The 15998-nt window shown below is 49.3% G+C and overlaps 1 protein-coding gene across 1 annotated transcript in view; it reads left to right on the forward strand.

Moving 5' to 3' along the window:
• Positions 1-15998, forward strand: part of ZNF16 (zinc finger protein 16) — an 82013-nt gene that overhangs the window by 45362 nt on the left and 20653 nt on the right. Inside the window, exon 11 of the mRNA XM_007464598.1 lies at positions 2067-3258. Within this exon, the coding sequence (XP_007464660.1) occupies positions 2067-3258 (1192 nt within the window). The remainder of the gene's footprint in view (positions 1-2066; positions 3259-15998) is intronic.

A 15998-nucleotide genomic window follows, 5' to 3' on the forward strand; every position in this document is an offset into this window, starting at 1 on the left:
AGCAGGAAGGCGGAGCACGGTGCCTGCATCTGTGTGCTGGCCACATGGCCAAGCTCCAAGGAGGGGGTCCTGGCAGAGACTCTATGCAGGGGCTTCCAGCTGGGCCGTGGGTCAGGTGACCAGAACGTGAACTGTCACCACCAGGCACATGGGCGTGGTAGGCAGACAGGCTGAGCATATGGCTAAGCTGTGTCTGCACTGAGATCCAAGCATAACGGAAGCCTCCAGTTGGGGTGGGGGAGACAGACTGCTATTGTGGTGGTAGATTGAAGTTCCAAGTGGGGAGAGGCAGTTGTCTTGAGCTGAGGGGCAGGTCAGAGGGCAGCAGGCCCAAGGAGGCTGGGGGTAGGGAGGGGTGTCCTTCACCCACCCACTCAGCACCACTGGGTGGCCCCAGCCCTGGGACACAGAGCCCTGTCGGGGGCAGTGGTCAGAGAAGTCCTCTCCCGTGAGATGATTGAGCCAAGACCGGCAGAAGGGAAGGGAAGGAGGGAGCGTGAGGACCATCGGGGAGGGCGGACCCCAAGGGGAGCGGGTCCCTCCTGCTCAGGAGAAGCAGGAGCAGAGGCGAGAGGTTGTCAAAGTGCTCTTGTCACCAGACTGATGTGGGCGGGAGGGGAAGGTGGGAGGCCAGGTTAGTTACTCCCCATCCAGGCAGGAGCAAAGGGTGGTTTGGCCTGGATGTCTCAGGTATAACGAGAGAGAGATCCAGTAGAGCAGAGTTTCCTTGTCCTTCAGGTGTGAAAATGGGGGTGGCTCCCGGTGTGACAATCAGCCTTGTGCACGTCTCTGTCACAGAAGGATGGATGCAGCAGCTGAGCCCTGGTACCAGCTAACAAAGTGCAGTCACAGTGCAGGTGCCAAGAGGTACAGGTTGCTTTGGCGAATGGGGCACAGTCACTGAAGGCTTCTCTGTCAAATGGGATGGAGTCTGACATTCCAGAGTCATCACCATGCAGTCGGAGCCAGTTCTGCTTCCTTGAAGGGAATGGGCCCTGCACCTCCTGGCCTGGGCCCAGGCCCACACCTGTGAAGCCAGTGGTGGGCGCCCAGAGAATGAGAGCTGGGCCAAGCAGCCGACTCCAGGCTTGTGCATCTGGAACAGGAGGCAGGTAGAATGTCTAGCAATGCAATGTGCAGGGAGCTGTGTTTTCCTTGAACAGGTGGGAGGGTGAGTGCCAAGGTTTGGGACACGCTCCGAGGTAAAGGCAACAGGACCTGCTGATGACCTGCTGTGGGTCAGGGAAAGGACAGCCAAGGGGCTGCTTTGACTCAGGCCAGGATTTTGGCCGGCCTTAGTCAGGAGACTGCAGGTGCTTTCCTGAGATGTGGGGTCTGGGGGTCAGGTTAGGGTTGGTTTTCAGTTGCTGTGCAGCCTGGTCCCCTCAGCTCTTGCCAGCCCCTCACAGTTCCCTCGAGAGTCCTGGGACCACCACCACCCGTGGGTCCCATGCTCCCAGACTTGTCTGTGTTTCCCTGTTTCCTTCCACGTGACTTCCTGTTTGTCATTTCAGATTGGGACCACAGGACTGAGGGCAAGGAGTTTCTTCGGAGGGAGGAAGCTCCTGAGGATTTGGAATCACAGGCAGAAACATCAGAAAACCATGCCAGTGATGTTTCCCAGACACCTGAGCTTGGAGAACTCCGTGACGGTGCATTAGAAAGAGACTGGGAGGTCCCTGAGGATGAGAGACAGGCGCAGTCCCCCTGCTGGGAGGGGGACTTCACACCAGTGCAAGTGCTTCTCAGGAGCTCCTCAGGAGAGAAAGAGGTGGACTGTGACAAGGTCAAGAGAGGCTTCAGTCTGAGCCCAAGCCCAGTGGCATGTCAGGGAGCCCCTGCAGAAGAGAGGCCACATCTGCACGACACACGTGGCCAGAGCTTCCCACGCAGTGTGGGCCTAATCAGCTGTGAGGGGCTTCACGCAGCCGAAAGCCCATTCATATGCAACGAGTGTGGGAACACCTTCCAAGGAGGCCCCGATCTTATTCAGCATCAGACAGCGCACACTGGACAGAAGTCCTTCATATGTAATGAGTGTGGAAGGCCCTTTAGCACACATTCAGACCTCCTCAGGCACCGGCTTACCCACCGCGGAGAGAAGCCACACGTGTGTACTGAGTGTGGAAAGGCCTTCGGCCAGAGCTCCAGCCTTAAAAAGCACCAGAAGTCCCACGTGAGCGAGAAGCCCTACGAATGCAGTGAGTGCGGGAAGGCCTTCAGGAGGACCTCCAACCTCATCCAGCATCAAAGAATCCACTCCGGTGAGAAGCCATACGTGTGCAACGCCTGTGGGAAGGCCTTCAGGCGGAGCTCCAACCTTATCAAACACCAGAGGGTCCACACAGGGGAGAAGCCCTTCGAGTGTGACGTGTGCGGGAAGGCCTTCAGCCAGAGCTCACACCTGAGGAAGCACCAGAGGGTCCACACCGGGGAGAGGCCTTACGCGTGTAGCGAGTGCGGCAAACCCTTCAGCCGGGTGTCCAACCTCATTAAGCATCACAGGGTCCACACGGGGGAGAAGCCCTACAAGTGCAGTGACTGTGGGAAGGCCTTCAGCCAGAGCTCGAGCCTCATCCAGCACCGGAGAATCCACACTGGAGAGAAGCCTCACGTGTGCAGTGTGTGTGGGAAGGCCTTCAGCTACAGCTCAGTGCTCAGAAAGCACCAGATCATCCACACGGGAGAGAAGCCGTATGAGTGCAGCATCTGTGGCAAGGCCTTCAGCCACAGCTCTGCACTCATCCAGCACCAGGGTGTGCACACGGGCGACAAGCCCTATGAGTGTCGCGAGTGCGGGAAGACCTTCGGTCGCAGCTCCAACCTCATCCTGCACCAGCGAGTTCACACTGGAGAGAAGCCCTATGAATGTACCGAGTGTGGGAAAACCTTCAGCCAGAGCTCAACTCTCATTCAGCATCAGAGGATCCATAATGGGTTGAAACCCCACGAGTGTAACCAGTGCGGCAAAGCCTTCAACAGGAGCTCAAACCTCATCCACCACCAGAAAGTCCACACTGGAGAGAAGCCCTATGCGTGCATCGAGTGTGGGAAGGGCTTCAGCCAGAGCTCGCACCTCATTCAGCATCAGATCATCCACACCGGCGAGAGGCCCTATCAGTGCAGTGAGTGTGGGAAGTCCTTCAGCCAGCGCTCGGTCCTCATCCAGCACCAGAGGATTCACACTGGGGTGAAGCCCTATGACTGCACGGCTTGTGGGAAAGCCTTCAGCCAGCGGTCAAAGTTGGTCAAGCACCAGCTGGTTCACACCAGGGAGTGAAAAGAAACCGCATGAGACTCCACCCCGACTGCCCTGGCAATGTCCCAGCCTCTCCCATCCCGAGACTTGAGCTGGGCTCTCTCATTCCCTCCACTCCACAGCCACTGCCCACAGAGGCCATTGTCCACAAACCAGAGACCCTCCTGTGAGACAGGCTCCCCCCGCGACTCCCCTGCCGTTGCTCCTGCTGCGTGTGACCTCATTTCTTTTTGGTTTGTTTTTCCAGTTTGTTATCAGACTGCCGTATTTGTTAGAAGGGAAAAGATTATAGAGGCTGCATACTTAGGAAGAGAGTTTATTACTGTAACGGAACAAAACCAAGGAAGTAGACTGACATTCAGTTTGAGATATGACCACAGCACTTCTTTTGTTTGGTCACTAGTCATAAGAACTGAGTTTGCTGTCAATGGCTGCAGTTGGCATTCTGTTTACATAAAGTCAGGTCAAGAGTGTTTCAAGTCTGGTTGCTGTCACCCTCCCCCAGAGGTGGTGCATACTCGTCACCACCAACTCCTCACCCCTCTCCCTCCCATCCCATAATGGGATTCCCCCGCTGCCCCCTTTCCTTGGTGCCTGCCTGCAGTCTGAGGTCGTGTGTTCTCCTCACTCTGCTGTGCCTCAGGCCCCCGTGGCCACACTCGGGGCTGCAGCACAATTAAATGTGAGGCTTTTCCCCAAGCTCCAGTCCTGGCCTCACCCACAGAGGTCCATTCTCTCCGTGCCCCTCCTGTTCACCCCACAGGCTCCCAGGCTGTTTTTTCCTAGGTCCATCATCAGACATTTATGGGGCACCTAGGTGCCCCTAGGAGGTGGGCACTGGTCCCATAATCCCCAAGCCGGGGGAACTTGGCCCAGAAGCAACACCTCTACCACCAGGGAGGCTTTGACCTGGGGGTGTTATGGGATGGATGGGGTGGGGTGGGGGGCACCTCCTGCATTGCTCCAGGAGAAAGGGTAGCAATGGGCAGGTATCGTCAGGTTTGTACTTATAGTGGGAAGGTAAGGTCTTGGCTCCTGTGTTTTCAAGGAAGTAGAGGCAAGGCCAGCAGTGGCAGGTGCAGAGGGAGAGGTGGTGGGAGGTTGGAGAGAACAGAGTGTGGAAGGGTTGACTTGGATGCACAGGTGTGTCCCGTGGGCTTGGGCAGCATGGGCTGCCCACCCTCACCCCAGAGACCCTGCGAAGCAGCTGCCACTGCTGCCCTGCAGAGGCGTCCGTCACACCCTCCTCTCCACCTCAGCCCCTCCCCCCCCAAGGCAACACCCCAGTGGGATGCAGCTTGGACGGCAGTCCTGCCCTGCCACCCTCCAGCTCCCCACCCCGGTCTCTGCCTAACGAGACCTTGCGCTCTCACTGTAGGGCAGCTCCTCATCCAGCCTGGATTTGATGACTCCCATTTTCAGTAAGTACGTGCTGGACACTTGCTCTGTGCCATTCACAGTGGGGATACAGCAGGAAACAAGAAAGACAAAAATGCCTGCCATCAAGGAGTTTGCATTCCAGTGGGGGAGAGAAAATTGTCTAACAGTTATGATTGCTGTGATGAAAAGTAAAGCAGGAGATGGGGTCTGGGTATTTTGAGGGTCTCAGTCTTAAATGGGGGCAGAGAAGGCCTCAGTGAGACGTCGTGTGAGCTATGACCTGCAGCAAGTGAGAGAATGACCCAGGAAGGTGGGTTAGGGTTAGGATTGGCAGCAGCAGGGGGCCTGTGGGCCAGGGGCGCGGTGACAAAGAGCAGACAGGTGAGACCGTGGGCGGGCCCCACAGGCCTGCAGCTTCTACTCTGGGTGGAATGGCAAGATGTAGACGGCTTGGACCTGGCGTGCATCTCAGGAGGGTTGTCTGCTGTGTGGAGAAGAGGTTGGCGGGGCAAGCGTGCGCCCTTCTGTCACTGCCTTCTCAGCTCCTCTTCCCCTTCCCCGGCCTCCACACCGCTAGCGAATCCCGAGGCCGAGGCCCAGGCGAGCGACAGCTGTCACCTCTGGGAGCCAAAAGGTCCACAGAAAGGGGCTTCTCTGCTCCCTGAGCCCTGCAGGCGGCTGGGGAGAATTCACCTGATTTTGTGCCGTCCGCAGCTTGAGAAATTTTAATTTCAGGACGTCATGTTTTGAAAGAGGAATGGTCTTGAAAAGCAAATGTCCACCAACCACAGCCTGTCTTCCCTTTTGACTTTCACGGTGTCCTTGGAAGTGTATTCCTTGGGGAGTAAGGGCTGAGTCCGTGAGATCCATAGATAAAGTCACTGACCTCGGGCCTGGGTGCCTCGTTCCCGGGTGGCCAGAGCCTGGCCACAGCCTCAGGGAGTGGCTCCGAAGGGGTACACATCTGTGCCCCTGGGAGAGTAAGAGCCATGATTTCAAATAGAGCTTCCCCAATTTGACTTTTTAAATTTAAAATCAACATCATTCTAGAAAATGCAAATGTTGAAAAGGGGGGAGAAAAGGGAACACTCTTGCAATATACTCCAATAAAAAATACTATTTTTTAAAAAAAGAAAAGAAAAGGGGGAAAGATATCATACATAATTCCACCACTTAACTCATTCTCTAGGGACAGCAGTGCAGGGCTGAGACTTGGTCTGAGCAAGAAGCAGAGACGGGGAGCACAGCCACTGTCCAGAGAGCTACCTGGACTCCTCAAGTGGGGAGGTGAGCAGTAAGTTTCAGGTGGACAACATACTGATTCACAATTATTAAAGGTTATACTCCATTTATAGTTATTATAAAATATTTGCTGTATTCCTTGTGTTGTACAGTAGATCCTTGGGGCTCATTTTATACCTAATGGTTTGCACCTCTTACTTCCCTACCCCTATCCTGCCCCTCCCCCCTTCCCTCTCCCCACGGGTAACCACTAGTTTGTTCTTGACATCTGTGAGTCTGCTTCTGTTTTGCTATGTTCACTGGTTTGTTGTATATTTGTAGATTCCACACATAAGTGATATCATACAGTCTTTGTGTCTGACTTATTTCACTTAGCACAACGCCCTCCAAGTCCATCCGTGTTGTTGCAAATGGCAAATTTTCATTCTTGTGTATGGCTGAGTCGTATTCCATTGTATATACAGGCCCATTTTTCTGGGGTCTGACTGTTGACAGTGTTTAAGCCTCACCCCTCCTCCCCCGACCCCTGTGCCACACTGATGGGAAAGCCCGGGCGCCCTTCCCTCAGGGCCAGCAGAAGGTTCAGACCACCCAGGCACCTGCTGGAACATGGGGGAGGGGGCTCCCTCAGCCCCATCCCAACCACAGTAAGCACCCAGGCCAGTCTCCTTTGCCCGTGCTCTCAGACCACTTTGGACCTTCTTGGGAGCCCTGCCCTGCTGACCTCAGTTAGGTAAGTGGTAAGCCTTTTCCTACACTTGGGGTGTGTGTGGCATCATCAGTCTTCACATGAAACCAAATATTCGGTGGGGGGTGCCCAGCCACCTCTCCAGGTGACCATGAAAGTTGGGAGTGGCATTGTGAGCAGGAAGCCCATGCGGTGACGTCACCCGGGAGTCTCTCCCCTTGCTCCGTTACCAACTGGCCCGCTGGCTGCAGGCTGGCATCACTCAGCCATGCTGCGCGTGTTGCATTGTTGAATCCAGTGGAGCCTCGTAGAGTTAGCGGACCGAAATCAGCAATTTTCCTCATACTTAATTGGTGTTTAGGGACAAGAGTATGGAATGGGGACCCTCCTTAAAGTGGCCTTGGGTTGTGTGTCGGATCCCAGACCTACCTCCATTTGAGAACAAAGCTGCAACTGACTAGGCTCAGGAGAGAGACTATACCCCATGCAAGATACGCATCCATTGGGTGGTGACTCATGGAAGAGCATAGGTGAGGCTGAGGTCCACACTCCAGGGCAGAAGCTCTCCAGGACCCTTAAATCCTGCCACTGCTGCTGCTTCAGCCAGCATCTGTGTCACAGTGAAAACCCTCATGCTCAGGGTTCTAGAGAAAACACTCCCGGCACAGCCAAGGGATTAATTCAAATCCAAATTAAGCCTAGGGTCCTTAACCCATATCAAGCGGCCATTGCCAGGGGGAAGCACTTGACCTGATGATACTGACTGAAGTCTCCCTGGAGGAAGAAATTTATCAATGTGAGTGCAGTAGAGAGGACCCCCTTGAAGTATATCCAGACCACACACACCCCCAAAAGAGAAATTGTGGACAAAGAAATTCACAATTTGACCCAACTTGACATTCTGAATTTACTAAAAGAACTTACATAACAAAAAGAGAAAAGGCTTTTGCGTCTTTGCGACATGGGTGCTGAATTTATACCTGCTGAAACGCACCAGTTGGCAGACCTTCATGGACTTTATACTGGGTGTCAATTTTCAGTTATACCTGGGGATCCCACCAAATTTATACAAGGGCCCCTACAATCATAACAGTCAATGAATACAAAATAGAGGACAAATAGGTATGTCTCACCCTAACCATCAGAAGTACTGCCTTGCCTAAATTGGTCATAATCAGAGCACCCACTGGCCTAGAGTATTCCATAGCGAGCATGGATGCTCTGACCCAACAAGTAATACAAAGTGGCTTGAAACATGGGACCCAGTTAAAATTACTTCATCCAATCACCAACCGCTAAGTATTTTGCTATTAGCGATTTGGCTAATATGTTCTGTTCTGGGCCTATTTCAATAGCCCCTCAGCCACAGTTTGCCTTCACCTCTGAAAGGACACAGTATACCTTTTCTGGGATCCTCATGGGTACCTTGGCAGATGAGGTATCAGCTGTGTGCACCTTTCTTCAGGAGCACAGGTGTGACATTACACTGATGACATTCTCCTCCAAGGAGAGCCATGTGGCATCCATTCATTTGTCATTCACTCAGGACGTAGAAACACAAAGGGCCTCACCAGAAAGGAGCATAGTGCAAGGTCCTGCCACCTCTGCTCAGTTCCTGGAAATGATTGGTTAACCAAGGGTGGATCCATCCCTGATACTGTCAAGAAACAGCCACTGACCTTCTCACCAACATCTCTCAGGTCTTCTGGGAGTTCTGGAGGCAACATGTCCCTCATTTACAAATTTTACTTAATCCCATTTATCCTAGTACTTGCAAATGGGCCCACCTTGAATGGGGCTCCCTCCAACAGAATGTTCTAGAATTTGTGCAACCTCAGGCATGCCCATTAGTGTCCCCACCAAGACTGCTCCATGGAAGGGGCTTCAGCCCCTCCTTCTATGCCTCCTGGAGTCTCCAGACCACTCATGATGGCTCTAAGTTGTCCAAGGGCTTCTGATGCAAGAGACTGCCCTCTTTGTCCCCATACAATATGCCATTAGAGCTGCAATTGCTGGCCACTAACTTGGTCCTCCCGAGCCTGTGACCCCCTGTACCCAGGTACTCATTATGCTCTGGGTCATAGAAGCAGCACCCAACAAGCTCAGCAGGGCTGCTGAGGCTGCCTTGGTACAGGATGGAGCCAAACCTGGGCCCTCTGGCACACTCCACCTGTAAGAGGGATGGCCTCACCTGTCCTCGGTCCCTTTCCAGATACCAGGCTGCCGGAACCCTGTCTACCTGGGGAGCCCCCTGGGATGAACTGGGTGAAGAGCAGTGGGAATTCAAAAACTATAGGAACAGAAGTGCCAACCGTCATGGGAGATGGAGTTCAGAGGGGAGCCGCTCCTCATTTCTTAACCAGGACGATGCTGATACAGGACCAGACCAGAAGGTCAGCATGATTGGCCAAACTTCAGGCAGTTTTCTTAGCACCCAGTGGCCTGGCTAACAAATGGCCCCATCTGCACATTTTTACAAACTCTTGTGCTGTTGCCTAAGAGTTGCACCCTATGGTGTAAAAACTCCAGGGATCTCTTGCCTCACAGATGCCCCAAAATATCAATCAAGGTCACTAGATGTCTCTACCTATGCTCAGGCCACAGTACAAGGCCTCACCAGGATGCCCTCATCCCCTCTGGAGACCCAGGTTTTTACTGAGAATGGCCGAGGCCCTCGTATCATTTCTCTTAAAGAAGGCATGCCCCCGACCAGCCTCAGGCTGCAGTCTTATTTAAACAAGCTCTGATTCAACTGAGTGAAACACGGTGTGTCTCTGTCATCAAACAACAGGGTGAGTTGTGACTAGCAGTTTGGCTCCATTGTTTGATGTTTGCTGACAGCTTTGAGACCTCATCCTCCTTATTCTGTGCCCACATCTGGACAAGCTGAAAAGAGAGCCAGATGCTCTGTCCTCTGATGCCAGCAGGAGACTGAAAGCACACAGGCCTTCACCTATGCTTGGGGACCCTCCCACCAGCCACATCTGCTGACCTCAGTAAAGACCTAGGCCGGTGACCTTTCTTGCTCTCTCAGACCTGTTTGAGAGGCCTTCCCCACTCTCTTCAGAGACCTCCATTATGTAAGTAGTAAATCGTTTTGTGCCTTAAAAAAAGAGAAAAATATAGAAGACACCCCTTGGCCCCCACATCTTCCACTCTGCTCTGGCTTATGGACATCAGCAAATTCCTCTGTACTGTGACTTCTCTGGAAGTTCCCCTCAACTTCTTGTTCTACTGAAGCCTGGCTACCCTGATTGCACAGGTCCCCTGAAGCCCTCTCCCTCCGCCTCATGCCACTGGAAATAGAGATCAGGAGGATGTTCTCCTGGCTCCTTATTTCCACCTCCAGACATTTCTACTTCCAACCAACAATGCCAGCTCCTTAGAGAACAACAGAAAACGCAGCCCTAACAGCTGGTAGCTGGCCTGGTACCACCTGTGCCACAATCTCCACGTGCTTGGCAGAGTCCTGGGAGACCTCCTCCATGGATCCCACAGCCTGTGCCCCACAGGTGATGGGTATGGGGGAAAAGAGAATCTCCCTCAACACCCACGGGCCCTCCACACAAGGAGAAGCGGAGAGACTGGAGCACAATGTCTGAGAGCAGAAGCGGGGTCCACAGCCATCCCGAAGCTTCCATGGATCTGGAGCCAACTCCAAGTCTGAGCGGAGAGCAGGGCCTTGATGGCTGAGGACAGTGCAGGCCACGCCAGGGCAGCTGTGGCAGCAGGAGAGTCCCAGCTGGACCACTCACCTGGGACTTGGCAGACGAGCCAGGCAATCAGCACTGGCCCCTGGGCTTCCTTGGAAGTAACACAAAGGCGTGGGGGCACCCTGGCTCCCAGGTACCCCATGTGGCTTGTTCTGTGTGCAGGGTCTTCTTCTGTGCCCATGGGCCAGGCTGTGACCCTTTCCAGACGTTAGAACACACATTGACTGGGGAGACAATTCCCATCTGGAAATTTGATATGAGAGAAAGGTGGCATCTCAAATCCAGGGGAGGGGCTACCCTGGTGGCACAGTGGTTGAGAGTCCGCCTGCCGATGCAGGAGACACGGGTTCGTGCCCCGGTCCGGGAGGATCCCGCGTGCCGCGGAGCAGCTGGGCCCGTGAGCCATGGCCGCTGAGCCTGCGCGTCCGGAGCCTGTGCTCCGCAACGGGAGAGGCCACAACAGTGAGAGGCCCGCGTACCGCAAAAAAAAAAGGGGGGGGGGAATCAAATCCAGGGGAAAAGACCAACCTCATAATATAATATGTAGTAATGGGACAACAAGATATATAGCCATTTAGAAAAAAGATAAAATTAGACTTATTCTTCACATCACTGAGCAGAATAAAGTCCAAATGGAACAGAGGTTTAAATGGAAAGAAACAAGTGCTGGATGAAAACATGAATGGATTCCTCTAGAACCAGGAAGTTAGGGAAATTTTACTACAACTTGAAATCAAGAAACAATAATGGAAAACATGATAAATTTGACTACATAGAAATAAATTTTTGCGTGACCGAAACCTGTATAATCAAAGTAAAAAGAAATATGGCAAATTGGAGGAAGTGTTTACAACTTACGTTATACATATTAGCACATATAAAATTAAGATATAAAAGGTTATTTAAAATTAGGGTTTCATTTTCAACAAAGGGTGCTGGAATTATTCAGTAACCATATACCAACAAAATGAATCTCAGTCCTTACCCCACACCACATATAAAAATTAACTCAAAATGTATCATCAACGAAAATGTAAAGCAGAAACTTCTAAAAGAAAACATAGGAGAAAAACTTACTGACCTTCACTTTAGTGACAATTTATTAAATAGGACATAAAAGACAGAAACTTTCAAGGAAGGAAATCAGTGAATAGGACCTTGTCAAAATTTAAAACATTTGCTCCTCAAAACTAAATGAAATGAAAAGGCAAAGCATGAACTGGGAGAAAATATTTGCAAAACATATATCCAAAAGAAGACTTGTACCCCATCCTATAAAGAAACCCTACAGCTCAATTAGAAGACAACCCAACAACAACAACAAAAAAGGCAAAAGACTTGAATAGACACTTCACCAAAGAATATATACAGGGACTTCCCTGGTGGCACAGTGGTTAAGAATCCGCCTGCCAATGCAGGGGACACGGGTTCCAGCCCTGGTCTGGGAAGATCCCACATGCCATGGAGCAACTAAGCCTGTGCGCCACAACTACTGAACCTGCGCTCTAGAGCCCATGAGCCACAACAGCTGAGCCTGGGTGCCACAACTACTGAAGCCCGCACACCTAGTTCCCGTGCTCCACAAGAGAAGCCACCACAATGAGAAGCCTGCGCATCGCAAGAAAGAGTAGCCCCTGCTCGCCGCAACTAGAGAAAGCCTGCATGCAGCAACAAAGACCCAAGGCAGCCAAAAATAAATTAATTAATTTTAAAAAAGAATATATACAGATGGCAAATAAGCACAAGAATAGATATCCAACAACATTAAGCATTAGATCAAGGCAAATTAAAACCACAGTGAGTCACCACTACACCCACTAGAATGGCTGATTTGGGAAACAACTGGCTATACCAAATGTGAGCAGTATGTGAGGCAACATCACATCTGCTGGGGGATGTAAAGTGGTTAAAAACACTTTGGAAAGAGGTTGGCAGTTCCTTAAAAAGTTGAACATACATCTGTCATGCCACCCAGCCATGCCCCTCTAGATATTTACCCTAGAGAAAGGGAAACACAGGTCCACACAAAGACACATACACAAATGTTTGTAACAGTTTTAGCTGCAATAGCCAAAAACTGGAAACAACCCCCTGTCTATTGCAGGTAAATTTATACATCACAGTGGATAAATGTATCACAATGTGGATACATTCTTACAATGTATCACAATGTCTCACAATGTTGTGGATACATTCTTACAATGGAATGCTGCCCCCCACACTCAAAAGGGACAAACTATTGATACATGCAGCAATCTGAATAAATCTCAAAATAAATATGCTGAGTGAAAGAAGCCAGGCCCAGGACTTCCCTGGTGGTGCAGTGGTTAAGACTCCACGCTCCCGATGCAGGGGGCCCGGATTCAATCCCTGGTCAGGGAACTAGATCCCACACACATGCTGCAACTAAGAGTTCACATGCAGCAACTAAGGAACTGGCAAGCCGCAACTAAGAAGCACGTGAGCTGCAACTCAGAACACCCCGCCGGCTGCAACTAAGCTGAGCGCACGTGCCACGACTAAGGAGCCGGCGAGCCGCCAAAAAAAAAAAAAAGAAAAGCCAGGCCCACTCACCCCCAAAATAATAACTCCTCTAGGACCCCACGTATATAAGACTACAGAGAATTCAAACTAAGCTAGAGGACAGTAGATCCCTTGCCAGCAATGGGGAAGGGAATGCTTTTAAGGCTGTTGGAGATATGTTCACTGTCTCAACTGCAGGGATGGTTTCACAGGCATATATTTATGTCAAATTGAACAATTAAAATATGTGCAATTTATACCTCAATAAAACCATTAAAAAAGGCACAGCAGTCAAATATTTTTAAAAATCAATGTACTATCAGCCTTATAGTGTATTTCCCCCTAAGAAATTTCCATTTCTCTTCTCTGAACAGGGTATTTCTAAGTATCCTAAGCTGTACACATTAAGTAGGTTGAGGATGAATTGAATGATGAAAGTTAATGAAATCAGGTTAACAGAATATAAGTTAAAGGTGATTTTGAAATCTAACCTTTACAACCATCTCTCTGGTATCAAATTGATTGATTGATTGATTATAACTTGTCAGGTTGCATCAGAAAAGACTGTAAGGGCTTTTTTTGCAATTTTTAACCTTAAACTAGTGATAATTTTGTGTTAAAAACAGAGTTTTTAAAAATCTGCAACTTATGTCACAAACGGTTAATATGATAGTGCTTCTAAAATCAGAGGGAAGAGAACAGGTAAGTGAAAGTGGCACTTAAACATATGAAAAGATGCTCAACTTCCCCCCCAAGAAAGATGCAAAAGGAAACCACACCACGATGCCATTTCTTGCTTGGCAGAATTGGCAAAATACCAAATATTTGACAACATCCTTGGTTTACAAGGCTGTGAGGAAACATCACCAGTGGAAATGCAAGATCCTACAACACTGTGGGAGGGAGCTGGGCAACATACAGCAAAAACAGATTACAAATGTCCACTTGTAGGCATCTACCCTAAAAGTAAACTGGCAAAACTATGAAAAGAGCCATATAAATCTACTCATTACAGCATTAATTTTAATGGTATCAGACGTCCAGTCATAGCAGACTGGCTGAATACACGATGGCACATTCACAAGAGAGGCGAATGCAGCTGCTAAAAGGAGAAAGGGACATCCCTAGACACTGCTGAGGAGAGATTGTCAGGACACTGAAGGGAAAAACGCCAAAATGCAAGGCAATTCAGACAGAACTACTGTTCACTGAAGTTCACTCCGATTTTACAAAGTGGAGGGAGAAGCCATAGCATTGATAAATGGCTACCAGTAGGGTGAGGGCAGTACGAGGTTGATGGGAACAGGGAAAGAAGCAAGACTTCTGACTGTACTTTGTTTTATAACTTGACTTTGGAACCATCTAAGTTTTACACAATCATAAAACAAAATTATATCAAAATTTGAAACATGTAACTTTTTCAAGTTACATTTGCTTTTTCAAAGCAAAACCAAAATGAAACAAGTGAACTAGTATAGAGTTAGGGTCTTAACCCCACAGAAACATTTGTCAATTTACTTTGAAGCAGAGTAATATCCCAAATGGGATATATCCTAACAACAATAACTGCAAAAAAAATCTAGACTATTTTCAATAATCATACTGTTAATAATATTGACATTGTTATTCTGAAACCATTACATATAAATGATAAAGTAAATAAGTAATTGTGTTGAGATAATTAGGATCCAGGATTTTCAATATAGGAAAAACAGATACAAATGTAAAACCAGGCCTCCGGTGGGTGAATAGAGGCTTGGGCGGGGTCTTCCAATCTGCCTCCATCCTGGCCTGGGGTTGAGTTGAGGGGTTCAGGGGGCAGGTGCCGGGTGCTTTCTGATCCTGGTCTCCGCGGCTTCATAGCAGACCCTATCCTGCGATCAGGGCCCATGGGTAACCTGAGCCAAGATGGCAGTGAGTGCAGCCTATATTAAAAAATAATAATAAAATAAATAAATAAAAGAAGTTAAAACCACCTAGCTCTAAATCTGAATTTGAAATATCACTGAATTCACGATTCTTTTTTTTTTTTTAACATTTAAAGTTATGTATTCTAGCTCTGTCCTCTGAAAAGACCTAGAAGTAATGTCCAGCCTGGTGGCAATGAGCATCCCTAGAGCCCCACCCACCCGACCCCTGTGGCCTCCAAATACCATTTCCCACTCAGGTGGATTAGGGCTCCTTGAAAAAAACACAGATTCCAGCCTGAGGATCCAGGGGTATGGGAGCTGAGCCTAGGGCATCCTGTCATATCAGAAATCTAGGGAGAAATCAGTGAGCAAGGGGCTTGTGTCAAACAGACTCAGGGCCAGCCTGAAGAGGTTCGCACTGACCAAAGATGGGAGGATGTGAGTATTCATTTTCAAAACTGTAATGAATTAAAACACATTAAATATATTAACATTTTTGCATTCAAATAATATAGAAAAAAAAGTACCTACTTGGTCAGCTCTGGAGAATGCTAAAAAACCAAATCATTATTCTGAAAGTTAGTAAATAAAGGGAATAATTAAGCATTTAACTTGCCTTTTCTCTATGGACCATATTTCAAGGCAACCAAACACTTGATATGGGGAAGTTTGTCTTTACAGAACTGTTCCCACAAATGCAGAAGGGATACCAATAGGAGAAAGTCACCGTCTCGCAAACTCCGAGCGAACTGCACCCAGGCAATGACTGCCCCCACCAACCTGAATCCAATTAGTCTCTATAAGTTTGCAAGAACGTCTAAGGACAGAGGGCACCACGAGAATCCGAATGGCAAAATCCCAAGTATGAGAAACTCCACAGAACACATGACCTGATTTTAATAAATAGATTTCAAAGAGGATAAAAAGCAGTGGGAGGAGGCTACAGATTAAGAGACTCTACAGCCTGTCGACCAAGTGCATTGTGCATTTGTGTACCTGGTTTGGATCCTGATTCACACAAACCGGTTATCAAAAATGAAAATAACGTCTGAGACAAATGGGAGAATTTGGACACTGGATATTTGATAACAGGGGATAATGGTTGCTATTTAGGTATGATAATGGCTTCGTAATTACCTTTTGCAAGGGCCCTAATTTTTTAGAGACAGATATGGAAATGATGGGAAGGAGGTAATAAAGAATAGGTGAGAAGAGATTGGCTGCGGGTCAACCACTTGTTCAATTGCGTAGTGGACATGCGGTTTCATTATACACTTTCCCTA

The sequence above is a fragment of the Lipotes vexillifer genome, unplaced genomic scaffold (genome assembly GCF_000442215.2).
Source record: "Lipotes vexillifer unplaced genomic scaffold, Lipotes_vexillifer_v1.1 scaffold394, whole genome shotgun sequence".
NCBI lineage: Eukaryota > Metazoa > Chordata > Mammalia > Artiodactyla > Lipotidae > Lipotes > Lipotes vexillifer.